A 19,222-nucleotide genomic window follows, 5' to 3' on the forward strand; every position below is an offset into this window, starting at 1 on the left:
ACATTAAGCCCAATTTTTTTGAAGTAGGATTTACTATTTCCAGAATTCTCCCTGAATAGGGCACGGCAGCCTGCTGATGTCAAGAAAGGCTTACAGAGGCAAAAGGGAACTGAGCAGAAGCAGCAGCAGCTAGCTCCTATGCTTTTTGCAGTGAAAACATTGTTAGGCTAACAGTCAAAAACCCTGTCATAGAGATATCAAGTAAAAGCACCCTAATGCAGCATTGTAATATTCCGAAGAACTGTGTCAATTTAACTATTATGTTTTAACAAATTTTTAGGAGGTGGATAGCATTGCACTGGATCAAATTAATGGGTCTAGGGAAGGGACAACAATTAAAATGGACACAGCCAAACCCAGTATTTACCCACTATTTTGCAAAACAAGAATCTGAAAGAAACACCCAGGAAAGGTAGCGCATGGACATCTTGTGATCTACCCTCAAAAGAGGCACCACAGCTAAATCCTCACTGATTTAGCATATAAGAGGACAACATCCATGGATCAGATAGTTCTTATTCTCCAAACACAGAAAGGCTACTGAGTATAGAGGAAAACCAGAAATCAAACAGGGACTGAATTTTACTTACCGTAGTCAAAGGGGTTGGTGTAGGTATAGGAAGCAACCCTGCACCAGGCATCAGGCTTGTCATAGTAGGAGCAGGTGCCAATAGAGAAAGGGCTTTGGCTTCATCTGGGATTTTACCTGAAGAAGCAAATGAAAGCATTACACAGAGTTGGAATGTTACACAGATGTTACTCTTTCTATGATTTTACAATTACCCTTGCATTTAAAAAAGTAATAAATAAGAATGAATCTATCTACCAGATCCTTACAAAGAAACAAATACGAACTTAAGTATTTCCTTTTACCCTGGCTCTACTAGGAAAAACAAAAGTGAGCAAAACTTCAGACTAGCAATCTCATTAATGGATTATTATTTTAAATACTGAATAATGTACACAATTATTTAACACTTTGAGCTATGGGTCACCTGTACTGGAAACTTAATGTTCATGAACCAAACGATATCAAGCATGGACGCTTTCCCAGGGCGGTGTTTTCACGGTGATCGAAAGTTGTTTTACACATGACAACCGTTCGTGTTGGCTGCATCACTAATAGCACACAGAACATCAGATACAGAAAAGAAGAACATTTTTTAAAGTTTAATCCCCAGAAATGGCAAATAACCAAATCAGTGTAAAAAAAAAAAAAAAAACAAAACAACAACAAAAAAACCCCAAAGTATGTGCTATCTGAAATTAGTGCGCTTTTTCCCCCTCTGGTGTTACCTACTTTTGATGTAAAAATAAATAAAAATAAAATAAAAACTACTGTGACTCCACACAAGACATACTACAAGTGAAGTTGGGAGTGGAGGAGGGGAGGGCAGAAAAATTCAGATTTGTACTGTCTTACATTCTAGGTCACCTCAGTTTATCTGAAACTTTAATAAATTAGCTTTAAATTTACTGAGATTGAAGAAAATCATAACTGATCAGCTAAGTAAGCTATATTTTCCTAAAATATGTATTTCCTACTATTTCAACCATATTATATTCCCCGTCATGTTAAAAGTTTAAGTAATATCTAATCTGAACTAAAAGCAGGTTTCATTCAGTTAGTTAGAATTAGACTGCTAAATGAACCCCAAAAAATCTTCAAAAATCAAAAGATGTAATAGTTAATTACAAATACAATTAAATGTATGCATTAAATTTGAAATACAAAGGTATTTAAACTGGTACAAACATTAAACACTGAACTGAAAAACTACAGAAAGGAAGTTCTAATTATACTAGGTATCTATGATCTATTCAAAATTACTGGCGTAACTGTATATATGCTATCCAACTGAGCCCTTTGGTATTACCCCATGCACTTTATTAAAGTAAATGCTTTTATTTAAACATTGTTTTAAAAGTCAAGGTATATACAAATACTGTGCCAGTGGCCTTTACTGCTTTGGTTCAAACTGTATATGTTTTAAGTATAAACCCCTTAACTTCAGGATTTAAAAATTAATATATAAATATTGTTATCAAAAAGCAAAATATGAGATAAGTTTCAAAACTGTGCAATTTTAGCTATACGAGTTCCAATAAACCCCACAGGAATCATACTATAAAAAAATAAAAAGAAGACAAAAGTGTTGCAAACCTGTTCTACAGATCTGCAGCAAGGACTGGGTTACAGTTGAATATGACCAAAGGACAAAACAAATCTAAATGAAAATTAATTTATATGTAGCATGGGTGGAATAGAAAAGATAAAATAACAGTACTCTTTTTTTTTTCCTCATGCCTCCTATTTAGATTTCTTTTATTTATGTTAAGTTTTGAGGCACCTTGCTCCTTAATATGTAACAAACCACTTGATTTTGCTATCAAAAGGAGAAAAATAGGAAATTAGCACTTAAGAATTAACTGTGCAATTATGTCTTCCAGGGCTTTTTCAAAAACATGCATGAATCTGAGTCATCGTCACAATGATCAGCACTCTTTACAGGTTTCATTTTGAAGTCAGGCATGCAATGAGAGGTGTACCTGATTTGCCTGACTGCTCATGAGAATCAGGTACTTCACTGCACATCCTGCCTACTATGTAGCTAACTAACAGGCTTCCAAATATACAGTTCCAGCAACTGTGTGTGCAAATTAGGCATACAATTATATACCAGTTCTTCTGAAAATCAAAATACTTGTGTTTTCAAATGACTGATGAACCAGACCTTATCCTGAACAGCCAGCATCTTGCAATTAACTGGATACTCATACAGGTTTCTACAGGATCAAGACATGGCTCAAGTAAATCCAGTGGCAGAAATGGCTCCTAAAGTGGTGCATCTGCATTCTAATTTAGATCCTTGGTCAGTAATGTACATAAGCATATGCCTAGTTTAAGTATGCACTTACATACAGCCAATTCAATATACACTTAACCAGATGTTAACTTAAGAGATGCTTAAGGCATTTAGCCCTTTTAAATAGGAACTGTTATGCACATAACTAAACAGACAGGGAGTCAAGTTCAGAAAGGTACTTAAATACAGTTCTAAACTTTAAGCATATGGGTCATCTTACTGAAATAATTGGAATTATTCATTTGCTCAAACATTGCTTAAGGAATCCACTGAACACTTTCAGTTAAGTAAACTATTATAGCAGTTCAAAAAATGAATAACATGCATATCTAAATTATAAAGTTAGCAGCATTACTTCCAGAATACTTTGGTCCCTCAACAACATAATGTTTTATTTTAAATACAAAATCTAGTTGGTCAGTTCCATGCCACAAACAAAGATCTGCTCGCTTATTTTATTCAAGAATGAGGAATCTGTATCTCTACAGACAGACTCCTGATAATTTGCCTGTGTTTTCAGAGATACTGTCTTTTCAAAAGATCCCCCTCTAGTTTTTAAGATCAGGTCAAACTTTTTAACAATTCTATAGAAAATAAACTGTTGTGGGTGGAAAAAAAAAAACAACCCACAAACAAAACTGAAATATCTTGCAAATTTACTTCCCTGTTCTTTAGACAGTTTTGAAAAACAAATTAATATGTGAGGCCAAATAACCTCACGAGTTACAGCCTTTAAGTTTTGGAATGTTATCTCCATGAATTTATTTATAAAAGGAATACAAGCCCACAAAGATACAACAAAACATGTGGGTAATGACATAACAAATTAGGACGCTTTAGTTTAAGAATAACTGTTTTGGTTTTTAAACTCATGGTATTTAAAAGCTGAATGGAAATGAAGTAAAGATATTTATTTTCTAATAAGGGAAACAGACAAAATAAATATGCCACATCTATACCATATCCTTAGAAATATTTCTTAGAAGCTTATGAGTGTTTAGTAAATTACAGATTCTATGATCATTTATTTATTTATTCTTCACTTTGCAAAGGAATCTGGAAGCAAATGTAGATTAGCTCTGCATTGCTTAGAGGTACCTTATGCTTCTTCTGAAGTGTACAGTTGTCCTAAATATCAGTTATGATTGTTACTTTTTTGTATCAAAGTGCTTAAGAGCCCTAGTCAACCTAGTCCATACCAGAATCCATTTTGCTAAATGCTGAACAGAAGTATCTGTGTTAAGCAGGTACTAATCACAATATTTTTATCCCCCTCCATGTGCTCAGAAGAAATTAATTTCCTACTCTTTGTACTGAAACTACATGGTTAATCCTCCCCCCAAAACTGCTTCAGCAATAAGTAAGTACGTTTTCTGTTCACATCTACTCAAAACATAATTAAAGGAATTTTTATTTTCCTACTATTTTAAATCAATGGAAAATGCACACTTACAAATAAAATAATTTCTGTGTGATCCAATTCATGATTCTTATTGGATTTAGCAGCAGAGATTAAAGAGATTACAACTACTGGTAATTACCTCAACTGGCACAGCTAAATCCAACAGAGATCACGAAGCAAAGCTCTTCCCAGCTGCAGTTCACAGCCTGGTGCATTACCAGTGAAACCAATTGGTCCCAATGCAGCTGGCTGGGAAGAGCAATGCCTGAGGACTAGACACGCCACCTGGTCCAGCACTTCTGTTTCAGGGCTTCCGTTTCACAAGAAAGAAGAAAGAACATCATTTAGGGATGAGAACCTTCTCAGTCACTCCAGCATGAACTGCCAGGACTTCTGAGATTGTGAGATGACACTTTTTTTTTTTTTTAAACTCTTCTTGAAATAATCACCACTGGAGCATGTAAAAGTGCAATACACACATACATATACACACACGGAACTTTTCAATCTTCCCACAAATAACAGTGTTAAAAGACAGTGTGCCTCACGTAACACATTTCAACCAAAACCTCAGGCTGCATTTGTACTTATGAGTGGTAAACAGTTTTTTCTAAAAATTACAAAAACAAAAGGATGAAATCTTATTGCCACTGACCTCACGGGAGCAAGGTTTCATCAGAAGCAAACAAATATTTCATGACATTCAATATTCATGAAAGTTCAATATCAGAAATAATTATTTTAAACTCTTCATATTAGACATAAATAGAAAGCCTTCTTTTAAACAGACCATGCAACCTAAAATAAAACTACTCTGCTGAGAAGAGGAAAAAATAGCAGAGAAAGATCATGATTTTACTTTGTAAAGTTAATTTCTCCAGAAAGTAAGAGTTTCAACTGTCCTCTTCCAAGATAAGCTCATGAAGCATAACATATGGAAGAATGCATCTTAAAACTGATATATTTTTCACTATTCCAGTCTGACACAATGTGCTCATCTGTTGAATTTAGATGCTCAAATGTATTCCAAACCAAATTTATCCACAATTCACAGCATAAAACTTAGTTAATCGTATTCTAAATTCTGTGTATACCATCCACAAGCAGCTTCAGGTCAACTTCAAAATGAAACACTGAACCCTTTACAAAACATCAGTTTTTCAGAACTGAATTACCAGTTCACAAGTACAAGGGAAAGAGATTTAACAGAACAAAACAAAAAAGGGAAAAAATAAAATAAAAATAAAAGAAACAAAGGAAAGAAAGCAAAATAAAATAAAAGCAGAGAGAGGGCGTCCATCTTCAGCAGGCCAGACTTCGATCTCATTTCCCCCATGAAGGTTTCACTTGACGGCAGGTTTAGTGGCATGGCAAACAATGCCTAACTCAGGCAAGTGTAACAGGTCTGCCTTGGCCAGTCTAGTCATCTAATAATGCACAAATATCACACAGAGAAAACATACAAAACCAAATTAATAGTCAAAATCCATCTACTAGACAGTGTGGACATAAAATTTAGAATGATTAGGGTGGCATCTTTGTTTATCTTTCAACCTTTGCGTTCTCAAAGTGTAACGTTTAGAGAAAAACCTACTGATACACACAAAAGAAAGCCATATTTTGACAACTCGATGTTACTTCATTTACAATTACATTTTTGTTAAATTGTTTATTAAATGTCACAAAATTAACATTGTTTTCATTGTGTAGCGATTCCCTCATGCTCCCTTGATTTACCACTGTTTAAATACACTCCAAATTTCAAATTTTATTCTGGTTTTTAAAACCAAGTTTTCAGAGTTCCGTTTTACCTCTCCCTCTTTATTTGATTCAGCACATGAAATGTTTTATTACTGGCACTGTTGGCCATGGATATAATTTAACCTTCCAGTAGAATATAGCCATTGCTACTTTTAAAGCCCGTGATACACTCCACTGACTCTGTTAAAAATGATACATAGTGAATCAAAAATGTTGCACCGTGGTCTCCAAAGCCATGCTTATTCCACAGAATAAATTCCTCAGAAAGTTAAACCTATATGAATTCACATCTTTACAAATTAAAATTAGTGATTCTGTTAGAAAGTTACATGGAAACAGCATTCTGACTTTTAAAAAAATTTGACCTCACAACCCAATCACTTGTTCACCTAATTATACATAAATCTCTGTGGGGTCCAGAATGATCTGGAACAGTGACAATTTTTCTGTAATACATTTTCTCAGAAATACCTAATAAGTCAGCTACAAACAGAATTGGAACAAGATTTCTCAGAACTTTGATTTTATTCTCCTTCCACTCATTGTCTACCATCAAGAGACACAGGAAAATGTAGCTTTACCTGCCTGTTGCCATATCACATCAGGCAGTGATCTCATCACAAGAAAAACACCAGGAAGTGTTGTTCATTCATTAGGCTGCAATCTTTCATCTCTGGCAGTACTGAACCAGTGTTAAGGTCTTTTCAATGAAACGTAAAACTAAGATCCTGAAGAATTTGTAGTCAATTATTTAAGGGCAATTTTTCAATAATAAGGACTCTGGTCTGATACATTTTGCCTACCCAAAGCCTCTACAAAGCTTCAAGTAGATACAGCAATATCCTCTTTGTGGTTTAAGAACAAGTTCCAAAAATAAAACCAAAAAGCCCCCAAAACAAAGCATAAAAGCAACTAAAAATCTAGGCTTCACAAAGATTTGTTAATATGCCCATATTAACAAGGCTACAAGAATAGACAGTATATTGTAGGTCATTGTAGAGTCTATGAAATTTTGGAGACTTGTCTGGGGTGTTCCTAGCAAACTCTGACCATTATTACAGCAGCACTAATCTCATACTGTCCAGATCACGATGTGGCAAACATGCCAAAAAATGGTACTCTGGGACCATTGTTAAAAAACTCCAAGAAGTCAACAGTATTTTTTGAACCAAAACCTGACTCTTGCAGTTAGAAAAGTCCTGTTAATAGGAGATATTTCTGGACTTGCTGCAGTTTATGGATCAATCATTCTAAATATTGTTGTTCATGGCAAAACAGCTACCATGTTCAAAGTGAAGTTAGCTTCACTCCACCAGCTGGAATGTTTCCACTCCAAAGAGGCAAAAAGTCCAGATCCAAATGGGCAGATGCTCAATTCCCACAATGATCCCAATGAAGTCAATGGGGCTCTGCCTAACTCCAGCGATCTGTCTACAGTAGAGCCATGCTTCACAGAACTGTGTTCAGATCTGGGATAGTATAACAACAATAAGAACTACCTTGTATTCAACACATCTGTAAAAGCATGACCTCAAAGCTAGTTAAAGGAACACTTGTAAATTTAGTATTCACCAAGCATTTTATTTTATTAAGAGTTATAAAAATATTTTACACTAAAAGCATTCTATACAGCTGATTGCATTTTTAAAGAGATATCTAAAATCAAAAAGGAGTACCAGTATGCATAAGAAAGCCTTTTTATTGCACACAAAGTAATATTTTCCACAGGAACAAGAAAGGACAACTGATTTTTTTTTTTAATTAACCTAGCAGGTAAACATTTATATTGAAACAGTAATTATCACCACAAATGCAAAATATTTTAGATTAGACGAATCTAAAATGGTCAAATGCATATATCATGACTATAAGACAAAATTGGGATTCAGTCTAAAAAAACCAGAAAAATAATTAGTATCTTAAAAAAACCAACCAAACAAAAAAAAAACCCCACACCACACCAAGGGCGATACATTAAGATCCAAACTGCAATGTTATCGGTGCCAGGAAATTGCCTAATCTTTCAGTGCTCCATTGACTTCAGTGAGAACTTTGTGTGGGAATAAGCTTGCCAACACAAACCATATTGAAGGGAATTATTTTACCTTCTTTTCCCCCAAAATATGTAATAACTATGGAAAATTGAATTATCCTAATTTAAATCAACTAATTTTTTCCTAATACTGAATTTCAATTAAATCTATATAATTGGGTTTCTTCATTCAATTTTCTATTTTGTTTCAAGACTTTTTTTAAAAAAGCAACAAAATAAAATAACAACAGAGCACCACCTCCTTACATAGAAAGCTTAAAACAATTAGCAGACAGGACAAAGACCAACATTACAGAAGAACGTCTAAAATACCAACCTTCCGCGCAGGGCACAACTATCAAAGCTCTGTCAATAAAAACCGTGTTTGTTAGATGCTGGGCCACACCAACACTTGATGCTTCACGAAACTTAATATAACATACTTTGGAGGAAAAAGCAAGAGGTGCGTTGCTGCAAGATAAAAGGAAAAAAACAATTAGCCATATTAAATAATTGTATGCATGTATTTTCAACTATTATTTCTTAATTAAAAAAAAAAAAAAAAAGGTTTTAGACTTCCTGGAAAAGTTACCCAAAAGACAAGAGTATGGAAATTTACTATTTTGCCTACTTACTATGTCACTAAAAAAAGCATAGCATAGCCCCTCCTCCTTTTTAATGGAAACTTACAGAAGCCAAAATCCCAAATTAACAAGGCTGATTTTCTTTACAAATCTTGCTAAACAACATTCACCAGTACATTCCAAATTACTATTGTAAGTAGCACATTTACTCGACACATTTGTTGAGTAAATAATTTATAGTTTATCTTTTATCCTCCAAATAATCCTTGTTTAAGAAAGTCAAACAATAAGCCCAGTCACTTTTTAGTGGGTCCTTCAGATATTAGCCCATATTAACCGATACTCTTTCTTAAGCCTTCATGGAAGAAGTTTTGTTAATTCATATCAAGATAAAAGCAGTTCTTGAGAGTTCTTTCAAATGTTAGGTCTTAGTTCACTAATGTAACAAAAATCCTTTTTATCATCTGCCTTAGTTTGGCACAGTGTAGTACAGGATAACACTGGAGGAGGTAGGAGAAATTCACTATTACGCTAGAATAAGGAAGAAAATTAAAAATATGTATGTTGGGTAATTTGCTTTTCCATTAGAAAGTACACCAACAGAGATATCAGAAAGCACAATATGCAAACTTTGTAATCTTGATCAAAAACAAAGAAGTTTGCTTTAAAAAACTGTATTCCCTAGTCAATGTTTTTACTCTTTATACAAGCAGTTTATTTCTTCATATGAAGTAAGTACAGGTGAAGCCTTCAAAGACTACAATAGGATATTGCTGGAACATCAGCAAGTTCCATTTGAAAAAAATGTGTCTTCTAGCAAAATAGTAAATAATGGAAAATACACTGCATGAACTGTTTAATCCTGACCCTCCCTCAACTGAAACAGAAACACTTGTCAACTTTCTGGAAGTACCAGAAGCAGTTCAAGTTTAGCCCAATCCATCTTGTAGTCCCTCAAATTCCAAGCAGGTACTCCCAAAGTTATTGTATGGAATTAATTAGGCTTTAGTATTTAAATACAAACTCAGAAGTTTTAGACACATTATTTCATCATATTAATTGCATAAACGAACCAAATACTTAGTCTGAGGCAGGCAGATCAGTGTTTCTGGTTACCAGAAAGGTAACATCTAGGTAAAATATCTAGAGAGCTGGCCAACTTCAGAATGGCAATCAGAAACATTTATGATGGAAAATTATGTGAAAACAGAGACATTGAGGAAGCAAAAATAAACAGGGAGTGGGAGAAACATAAATATGAAAGTCAACCTTATACAATTTAGAAAAACATAGCAAGATGACTACATTTCTTCTGTCCGTTTAGTTTGTAGTGGACAATGTTTTCACAGTTTCAAGTTTTCACGTTAAGGAAGGAAATAAATGTATAAAATGGCTCTTGAGCCATCTGTAAGGTCTTGGTTCAGAACACTTTCCATCAGAGCTGACAAAGAGCTATGACTTTCTCAGTACTCAGCAGAAATGTTTGCATACAACTTGTAATCTTACATATTCTGAAGAGCCAGACTTTGCTCACTGCAAAGTTTTTTTTTTTTAATGGCCACAGGGGTTTTTTGTTTGTTTTGGTTTGGGGGGTGGAAGGGGGTCTGTGTGCATGGGTTTGGGGGAGAGAGTGTTTTGGGGTTTTCTCTGTTGTTTGGGGTTTGTTTGTTTTTAAATACACATGCCTGCCAGCGTTACAACCCAAATGACTGAAGCCTCCACTGAAGATTCTGTGGTCCAGACTTCTAACATCTCTTGGCTTTTTCCTTTTTTGTTTTCATTGCTAACTCAAAAACATAATTCTGTTCCAGGCAGTTCCAGGCTCCATAATAATCCTTATAAATTTCAACATCTATAGAGCCAGCTATGACAAGTATATTTTTTTATAATATTTCCCCCCCTGTATTTCCTGGATTTCAATCACAAAAGCTATCTGGAAAGTATGTTAAAAAATATTAACATCAGAACACTGCTGCAACAAGGCTCTAAAAAGAAGTCTTGGTACAAAGTGTTTTCTGAAGGTTAAGCTAATCATGCAATTCACTGGAGAAGTGATGAAGAGAAGAAATTCTCTTATAAGGAGACCACCTCTGCTGAAAACACATCAATGCTGCATCTACATTGAGGGAGATGATTAAGATCCAAAAGATCTAAAATTCTAAGAGGTTTCACAGTGATTGAGTCCTCTCCTTTTACAAAGCAGGCCTCCTAAACTTCCCCAGTAGGCTTTGTAAGAAGCCTTTCTTAAAACAGAAAAGTCCTATTCTGTTTTAATTCCTTTTGTTCCATTTTTTCTGCCAACCTTTTCTGAGGCTGAATTCAGGTAGAGTCATAGTCTTCTTCCTAGGGTTACAAAGCACCGATGCAAAAAAGCAAGTCCTACATCTCTGATTTAAGGTTACTATAATCCAGTTTCTTTAGGAAAGCAAGAAAACTCAAAAAGGAAATAAAGATCTGAATAGTATTCAGATGTTTCTGCCATTTTTGTTTTTCTTTGTAGGGAGACAGTAACATCCATCTCCCAACAGAACAACAACCAACCAAAAACATAAGAATGACCTACTCAGAAAGCTACAGTGAAAAATCAAATAAAAGGCTACAAAACATCCCTCTAAGGGTCCAAATCTTCTCAGGGTGGTGGAGGAGACAACAGAAATGAATAACCTATCAAAATAAGATGTTCTGGAATAATTGTGCAGATGACATTTAAATAAGGCTCTGTGTGTTTTATCTCAAAGGCCTTATCTATACTGCAGTTACTGCAGGATATAACGATGTCTAAGAAACACTTGTGTGTACTAGCCTCCAAGACAACTCCAGAACATCCGGAAGCAAACAGTATTATAGCAGGGCTTTCAACACCTAACGCAGACAGTTTGTGCCTTCCTGCTTTCAAACAATTCATTCTGCAAAAATTCAGTTGTTGCTCAATAAAGCTTTTCAATATTTAACAGTTCAAAAATCCTCTTACAGCCACATTTGAAGGCTTATTGCTACAAATGTAATTTTGAAGGCTTCTCTGAAACACAGACTTCAACTGGGTGACAAGCGTAATGCAAAAGCATGACTGGGACTAAGAATCTGATTACAGATGTCACTGGTCTCCTAGTGTGCTGAAAAACAATTCTAACCTGTATGAGTAGCTGGCATACTGGAGTACATACCCAAGGCAAAAGACCTGTCACACCCTGCAAACCAGCTTCAGATTTCAACTGTACTGCAAACTGAAAGTGATCTATAAAGACTGGTCTCGGTCTTGTTCAGAACTGTGAGAAAAAGAAGCCATACTTCATCTTTGCACAAAAGTCTATTTAAACAGCCAATAGAAAGGTACCAAATTAATACTTTCTTGGACAACACATTTTGTAAGTTTAAGTGTAAGTAACTTTAGGCTGATAAAAAAACAAGCAAACAAACAAACAAAAAAAAAAACCACGCAGCAAAGAGACAAAAGTTTCAGAGAATATTCTAGAAAGCAGGGAACACAGCATACCCTTCTCATGCTCCTGGCATCACCACGCAAGTGTGGTTTCTCAGAGATCTTTTGCACACACGGGCTTGCAGGATGCCTCCCTCCTACCTCCTTAATGGCCTCTGTGTATTCCCACTTGAGAAAACTCAATAAGCACTGAAAGTTTTGCAAATGGCAAACTGAGGAGCACTTGTTAAACAATGACAGCAATTCTCCATTCTCAACATGGGAATTCAGATCTCTAGCCAAATCAGGACCATACACAGATATTCAAAACTTCAGTTTTTCCTCAGACTTTGATGACAAAATATCACTGAAGCTGACAGCGAAGGCCCACTAAAGCCACCCTCTTCTACACAGAAGTGGCAAATCCACACTGAGGCCCTGACATAGTAACAACTCTTAGTACATAAACTAATTCTCTTACACGGGCTGTGACTGTAATATTATTTTCTGGTCTTGTTGACTGTTTCACCCTATCTAACCATAATTTCCCAAGTCATTTTCATATACACCTTTAACTTTTCTTTACGATATTTAAGTCTTTAGCTTCAGGAAGGAACCAGATCTCATTTGGTAAAATTAGAAACCTACAATTCAGTCATCCTATTTTCCTCAAGATGTAAGCAAAAGGGAAAATACTATACGTACAAGTAAATTAAAAAACCCAACAACATAGAAATCCTATTTTCTGAAAGGATTTTACAATCATCCCTTACTTTCATTTCTGAGCAGTTGGTTAAAAAAAAAGCGCAAATTCTCTGAATATCCTTTTTCTCAAGGCTAAAGCTCTGTTTATGGGACAGGGAAGAAGAGGTGACCAAAATGTTTGGCAATAGTAATGATATGGAATAAAAGGGGTCTTAGAGCACTGAAAGCCACCTACAGCAGTCTTTAAGAGACAAGTCTTACAAGGAAAGGGTTAAAAATCTCATGAAGTCAAAGTTTCTTGGGCAAGTTTTTGATACCAATTTTAAGCCAATACAGCAGACAGTTGCAGCATGATAAAACAAAAACTTAGCTAGTCTCTTTAAGATTTGATAATCAAATACAAATTACGTAAGAGTAAAATGAGTGGATAAAAAAAAAAAAAAACCACCTCTTTTCCCGCCTCCACACAACTTATACTTGTTTACTAATGTTATTCATCAAATAGGTGCTTTAATTTTTTAGATTAAAGTTTCAATGGAAAGCCTTCCAGAGAGCAGAACAGTATATAGTTGTACAATCAAGTCAAATTTAAAATTTTCTTGTAAGAAAATAGGTAAATACAAACAGCCACCAGTAACAAGCATCTCTGACCCACTGAAAGATGATTCCTGTTAATGTTTTTTCAATAAAAAGAAATATTACTTTCAGTGCCAACGAAGCCTCACTGACAAGTAGCTAAAATGAGGATGATGACCATATGGAAACAACTTCTTCAGTACCAAAAGTTTCCAATGCCCTCAACGCTGAATCTGAAAGTGGACTATTCACAGTTCACACAGGCCTCTTCAGAAAATAACAATAATAATAAAGTAGCATTTACTGCCATCTGCATAAAGTGTGAAAGCCTCTAATACACGAGATAGACACTTCCTCATGGAGAACTAGGCTTTCAGGACCACGAGAGGTATGAAATCCATCCTTCTTAAAGGGATGTCTGATTAGCAGTGACTGAAGAAACCGAAGGGCTTTGATGAATGAAGATAAAACATGAAGTGACAAACTACCAAAGAGCATAGTGTGATTTAACTCAACATTCATAAAAGTCCTCCCAATCAATTCAGTATACAAAATAAAGGACCCTAACAGAAACTGCTACTTTAAAACCACAGTCTTAAGATATTAATTGCTGGGAAAAGTCACCAGGTTCAGGAAGCTCGCTAGGAATACTGAAGAGTCATCTTAAAGAACCTGCATTTTATTTAATGCATTAAAAAAACTGAGGTGGTTTCTCTCTCTTCCCCTCCACATCTTGCATGCTTACAAGAACTTTAAGTGAACTAATCTAACATTAATATGCTTTCTATTTAATGTAATCTGTAAGTAATTATATTCAACAATTGAGACTTCTGGTTAGTTTTTTAAAGAAATTCTCTGTTGCACCCTATAAAACCAAGGGACATGTTAATGACTGGAGAAATGTAGAAAATGAATAAAAAAGAACTCTTCTCTCTTATAATGCTAGTTCAGACAACCATAGCATAGCCCTATACTTTGTTCTACAATCATTGAAGAGCCTATACATCATCCTCACTCCCCAGTAAGTCATAAACCTTCTCTTTTTTTTATTCAAGTCAGCAGTAGGGTGCTGCACAATGAATTATAGTGGAACAGTGTTATCAAAGGAATTTCCTATAAGGTTGAAATAATCACCTGATCAAATTCACCACTTCTACAAACCTCTTGGATTGCTCTGACAGAGCAAAATGTCAGAGGATTAGAAAGAAAAAAAAAATCCAAAGCTAACATGTAATGCTGCATTTTCCAAGAATGGGAAAAAATATTTCAAAAAAATTAAATTATCAAGAGCAACGCTCCAAAATGGTCCATGTCCTTGACCAAATTAATTCACAAATACCAGAATGAGATTTATTTCCTTTCAATAAAAAAAAAAGTAGTTTTGTTATTAAAAAATTTGAGTATTTAATACAATCAGATTTTATGGATTAGACTTCAGCAGATTAAGGGAAAAAGTAGAAGGCTGACAAACATGACTGACTTGGAAGAGGTGAAGGATAATTTATACTTTTATTTGGAAAGACCATAATGCTGGATTAGAAAAAGGGGAGTTTATATGCTTTATAAAGTGTGTATATGCACGCACATATGCATACATATGTCTATATATTCTGTTTACTGTTGAGCATCAACAGAACTAAAGTTCACATCCATTAGAAATAAACATGCCCGGCAATGGGATTACAAATATTACAGTAAATCTCTTAACTTGAATGCCCCTTTTTATTTTATACATGAGATGATGCATACAGAAGAGAACACAACTTCACTCTGCTCTGCAAACTCAAGCTTGACTAAGTAAAAATATTTTGTGTGTACACTGAATATTTGCAATACAGAATTAGAGAGAAAACAGGTCACAATTCTACACAATGTAACGTAACTTTTTTATAGGTAAAGTGATGTGGTGAAATAAAGTTAGGATAATACTCTTTTAAGATTACACTATATATTATTCTTGAAACAAGAACTGTTGGCTTTATTTTTTTAACTATGTGCTTCTGTACAAAGGCTAGCAAATGGGGTCCCAATCTCAGTGAAAACTTTTACTTAACTTAGGTAACACAAATATTCTGGAACAACTGAAAGCTACCACATCACCTTCCTCTCATTCCTCAGCATGAAATAAATTTAAAAGAGCATATTAATAATTTGTCATTCATTAGGGAAGCGATCGTGCCCCTGTACTCAGCACTGGTGAGGCCGCACCTCAAATACTGTGTTCAGTTTTGGGCCCCTCACTACAAGAAGGATGTCGAGGTGCTGGAGCGTGTCCAGAGAAGGGCAACGAGGCTGGTGAGGGGTCTGGAGAACAAGTCTTATGAGGAGCGGCTGAGGGAACTGAGGTTGTTTAGCCTGGAGAAAAGGAGGCTCAGAGGAGACCTCATCGCTCTCTACAACTACCTGAAAGGAGGTTGTAGCGAGGTGGGTGTCGGTCTCTTCTCCCAAGTAACTAGCAACAGGACGAGAGGAAATGGCCTCAAGTTGCGCCAGGGGAGGTTTAGATTGGACGTGAGGAAAAATTTCTTTACTGAAAGAGTGGTTAAACATTGGAACAGGCTGCCCAGGGAAGTGGTTGAGTCCCCATCCCTGGAAGTATTTAAAAGGCGTGTAGATGAGGCACTTAGGGACATGGTTTAGTGGGCATGGTGGTGTTGGGTTGACGGTTGGACTTGATGATCTTAGAGGTCTCTTCCAACCTTAATGATTCTATGATTCAGTAGTCAATATCCATGAGACATGTAATTCACTAATTCAATTTACTGAATTATGTTTTTTGGCTAGAAACCGGACTGAAAAGTGAGTTTCCCACTGTTCCATGAAGGTAACAAAATTCATGCTCTAGAATACATTGGAAGTTTGGATTGCTCACAGAAATGTTTTTAAAGCTAAGACTGGGATGACACGAGTTTTTGTCTGACGTTGACTCTAATGTAAAAAGCAAACTTCCTTTTTAATTAATAGAAAGAATTTATTTTTTTTAAAAAATCTAAGCCTTAAATCATTAAATACCTAAGGAAAAATTAGGAGCAGAAAATAATTTTAACAAATTGCAGACATCTACTGTAGCATCTTTTTGCTTGGGATACCTTTGCTACCCATGCACTTGTCAATGAAACACTATTTTCTGAACTTATCATAATATTATTAAAATATATTTTCAGAGAGTCAATAGCAAGCATATTTTTACTGTTTCACAAGAAGGGCATTAGATTAAATACTTAATTTTTTTCCAAGGTAATAATTTGAAAGTCAGGTCAAATGTCCAGAACTATTTGGCAAGGCAATACATATTTCTAAAAGTTATGCATAAAAATTGTAAATAAAACCAAGAGTAAAATAAGTAATCACAATCCCACATCCTATCTCTGAAAACTAAATTAATCATTTAGAACTGATGCTTACTGCATTATAACCTTGACATTTCCAAGTCAAACCCTGCTATGGTACCAGATTTTAATATTTTATGTGTATACACAGACTGGCAAAATTTTATACATAGGCACAAACATTTGCATACGAATGTCAAGAAAATATCTATTTGCCTTAAAATCTGCTATATAACTTAGTGAAAAATAAGAGCAACATCTATAACAAAAAAATATATTAAGTCAGGAGAAAACAAGTGTATTGTGGAACAAGTCCAAAGTAAAAACCTAGAAAACTGTACAAAAATCACCATAAATCTATTAAAGAGTGTTTAAAACTCGGTAAGGCTGTTTTATCTTTACATGAATGGATACCTATTACATATACTTTATATACATATTAAATCACATTTAATTTTTCTGAATGGTCCTCATTCAAACCTAGCCAAGTATAATCTAGTAACAGATAAAGACGGACAAATACCAACTTTTTTGCTATTTAGTTTTAAAAAAATTGAAATTTTATTCCTCTGTCTTCTTTGTATTAAAATTGAAGTATGGATGTGAATGACTCCCCCTGCCCCTTTCTGCTATTCCTATTTAATTTTCATAAGGAAAAAGAAAGGGCATGCCTGTCATTCACTTCCTAATACAACAGATGCGTTAAGAAAAAAATATTTATTTTCCTCCCCTGTTCTGTTGGCCACCATCTGCTTGGAAGAAACACTGAGGTTCACAAAATAACAATATTTATCTCCCCTCTGAGTGGACCCCTCGCATGCAGCTGACATAATGAGGACAGCTACAATTTAGAGAAGTGTGTAATGTCCGTTATTAGCTTTCATTTACTGCAAACGTCTTATCGGGGGCATTTCTGAGCACAGGGCAGGTACCGGTCCTCTGTTAACAGCTATGCTGGCTTCTGTTCGAGCGGCCCTTTCTCGAAGGAGAAGGGAGCCCTTCGAACAAAAAGAGTTGGTCCCGCCGGCACGCATCGCCCGGGCGGTGCGGCCTGGCAGCCAGACGGGCGGGGGTGGAGCCCGGGGCGCTCCCGCCCGACCCCCCTCCACTTGGGATGAGTCCGAGCGAAGAGAAAGGTGGGCTACAGAAAAGAGGTTTTCAGGAAAAGGGGGGAAACGAGACCTGCGCCGGGGAAGCGCTTCGAGGCAGCCTGGGAGCACGCTTCTCGACAGGCCTTAGCTTGTAACTCAGTGCCGGCGGCCCCCACCGTATGGCCGCAGCCCTGGCCGCCACCACGAGAACTCAAAACCCGCCGTGTTTTTACAGGCCGCTCCGGAGATGCCGCGGCTGCTCTCCTCCTCCGGACCAGGGCCGTCATCTTAAGTCCAGGCGAAGCCCCTTTCCCCTGACGCTCCTGCCTCATACAAAGGGGTGGGACTACGTGACCCCCGTCCCTGTGCGGGAGACTCTGGTGCCCACACTCAAGATGACACATAGGGCCTTCTGCCTCTTCCCTTCCCTCCATCCTCCCGACCCCTCTAGGCCTCTTCCTCATCACAAGCCTCTATCGCTCCGGAGGCCGGCGCAGGCCCTACTTACTCCGGAGGATAGAGGCGCAACTCCTCGATATCTCCCAGGAAGCCGAAGAGAGTCCGCATCTGCTCACTGGTCACTGCCGAGGACAGGTTCGTGACCTGGATGACAGACGTGGGGCCCAAAGGGAATCCGAGTGGCACCCCGATCCCTCCGCTGTTCATCATGGCGGAGCCTGCACGACCGCTCCGCTCGCGGCAGTGCTACACACAGCCAGAGAGGCGGGCCTGACGACAGAGAGGAGCGCGCGGCGCCTGCCAGAGCGTCCTAGCATGCGGGCGCTCTAGCGGCGAACTCGACTGCTCCCTGGAGATGTTTCTGGGCGGGCAGCCGCTCTTCCCGTGCCGGCTGGGGCTCACGGGGGAGCGGGGGCCCTTGCTCCGCGCAGACAGGACTCCGAGCTCGGCCGCGAGGGCTCTCCTGCAAGAGGGGAGGGGAAAAGAAACCTCTCTTCCCTCCGGTTTCCCAAGGAGCCAGTCAGGCCGCTGTTGCCAGGGCGGGGCCGCGCCCCCACCTCCCCTGGCCTCCTTTCACGCACACGCTACCTGTCCCGGGCTGCCAGGGCACCGGACCGCAGATCCTGCGGGGGGGGGGAGCACGGGAAGGAGCAGCCCCGGCACCCGCATAGCGAAGGAAGCGAGCACGACGACCCGGACGCCGCACGCAGCGCTCTGCTGAGGTGACCGAGGCGGTTAGATAGCTCCATCACACGTGGGGAAGGTACAGCTGTGAGCGCGTCTGACTAATCCCTGCACGAACGGCGCCTGAGTACCTTGTTAACTGGTTTCCTTGTCCTTTAGCAAAGCGAAAGGCTTCTTATTTTAAAACCGGAATACCAAAGAGTCTAGGTACGAAACCCCACCCTTAATAGGTCAGGTTTAGCTCTATTAATCGTTTTGGCATGAAATCCACTGAATGCTCTGCCAGCAAATTAAAATATGCCCACAAGAAATGG

General features: G+C 37.4%; 1 protein-coding gene across 2 annotated transcripts in view; it reads right to left on the reverse strand.

The window, feature by feature from the left end:
- LOC143171910 (uncharacterized) overlaps positions 1-18,464 on the reverse strand; it is a 54,210-nt gene extending 35,746 nt beyond the window's left edge. Inside the window, exons 1-3 of one of the 2 annotated variants that reach the window (XM_076361089.1) lie at positions 18,274-18,464; positions 8,400-8,533; positions 591-706 (exon numbers count right to left, since the gene is read on the reverse strand). In XM_076361089.1, the coding sequence (XP_076217204.1) occupies positions 591-706; positions 8,400-8,533; positions 18,274-18,434 (411 nt within the window). In that variant the 5' untranslated portion in view covers positions 18,435-18,464. Of the gene's footprint in view, positions 1-590; positions 707-995; positions 1,215-8,399; positions 8,534-18,273 lie in introns of those variants that run through there. The other variant, XM_076361090.1, reaches the window with a different exon arrangement.
- Positions 18,465-19,222: the final 758 nt, after the last annotated feature.

The sequence above is a fragment of the Aptenodytes patagonicus genome, chromosome W (assembly GCF_965638725.1).
Source record: "Aptenodytes patagonicus chromosome W, bAptPat1.pri.cur, whole genome shotgun sequence".
In the NCBI taxonomy this organism is placed as follows: Eukaryota; Metazoa; Chordata; class Aves; order Sphenisciformes; family Spheniscidae; genus Aptenodytes; species Aptenodytes patagonicus.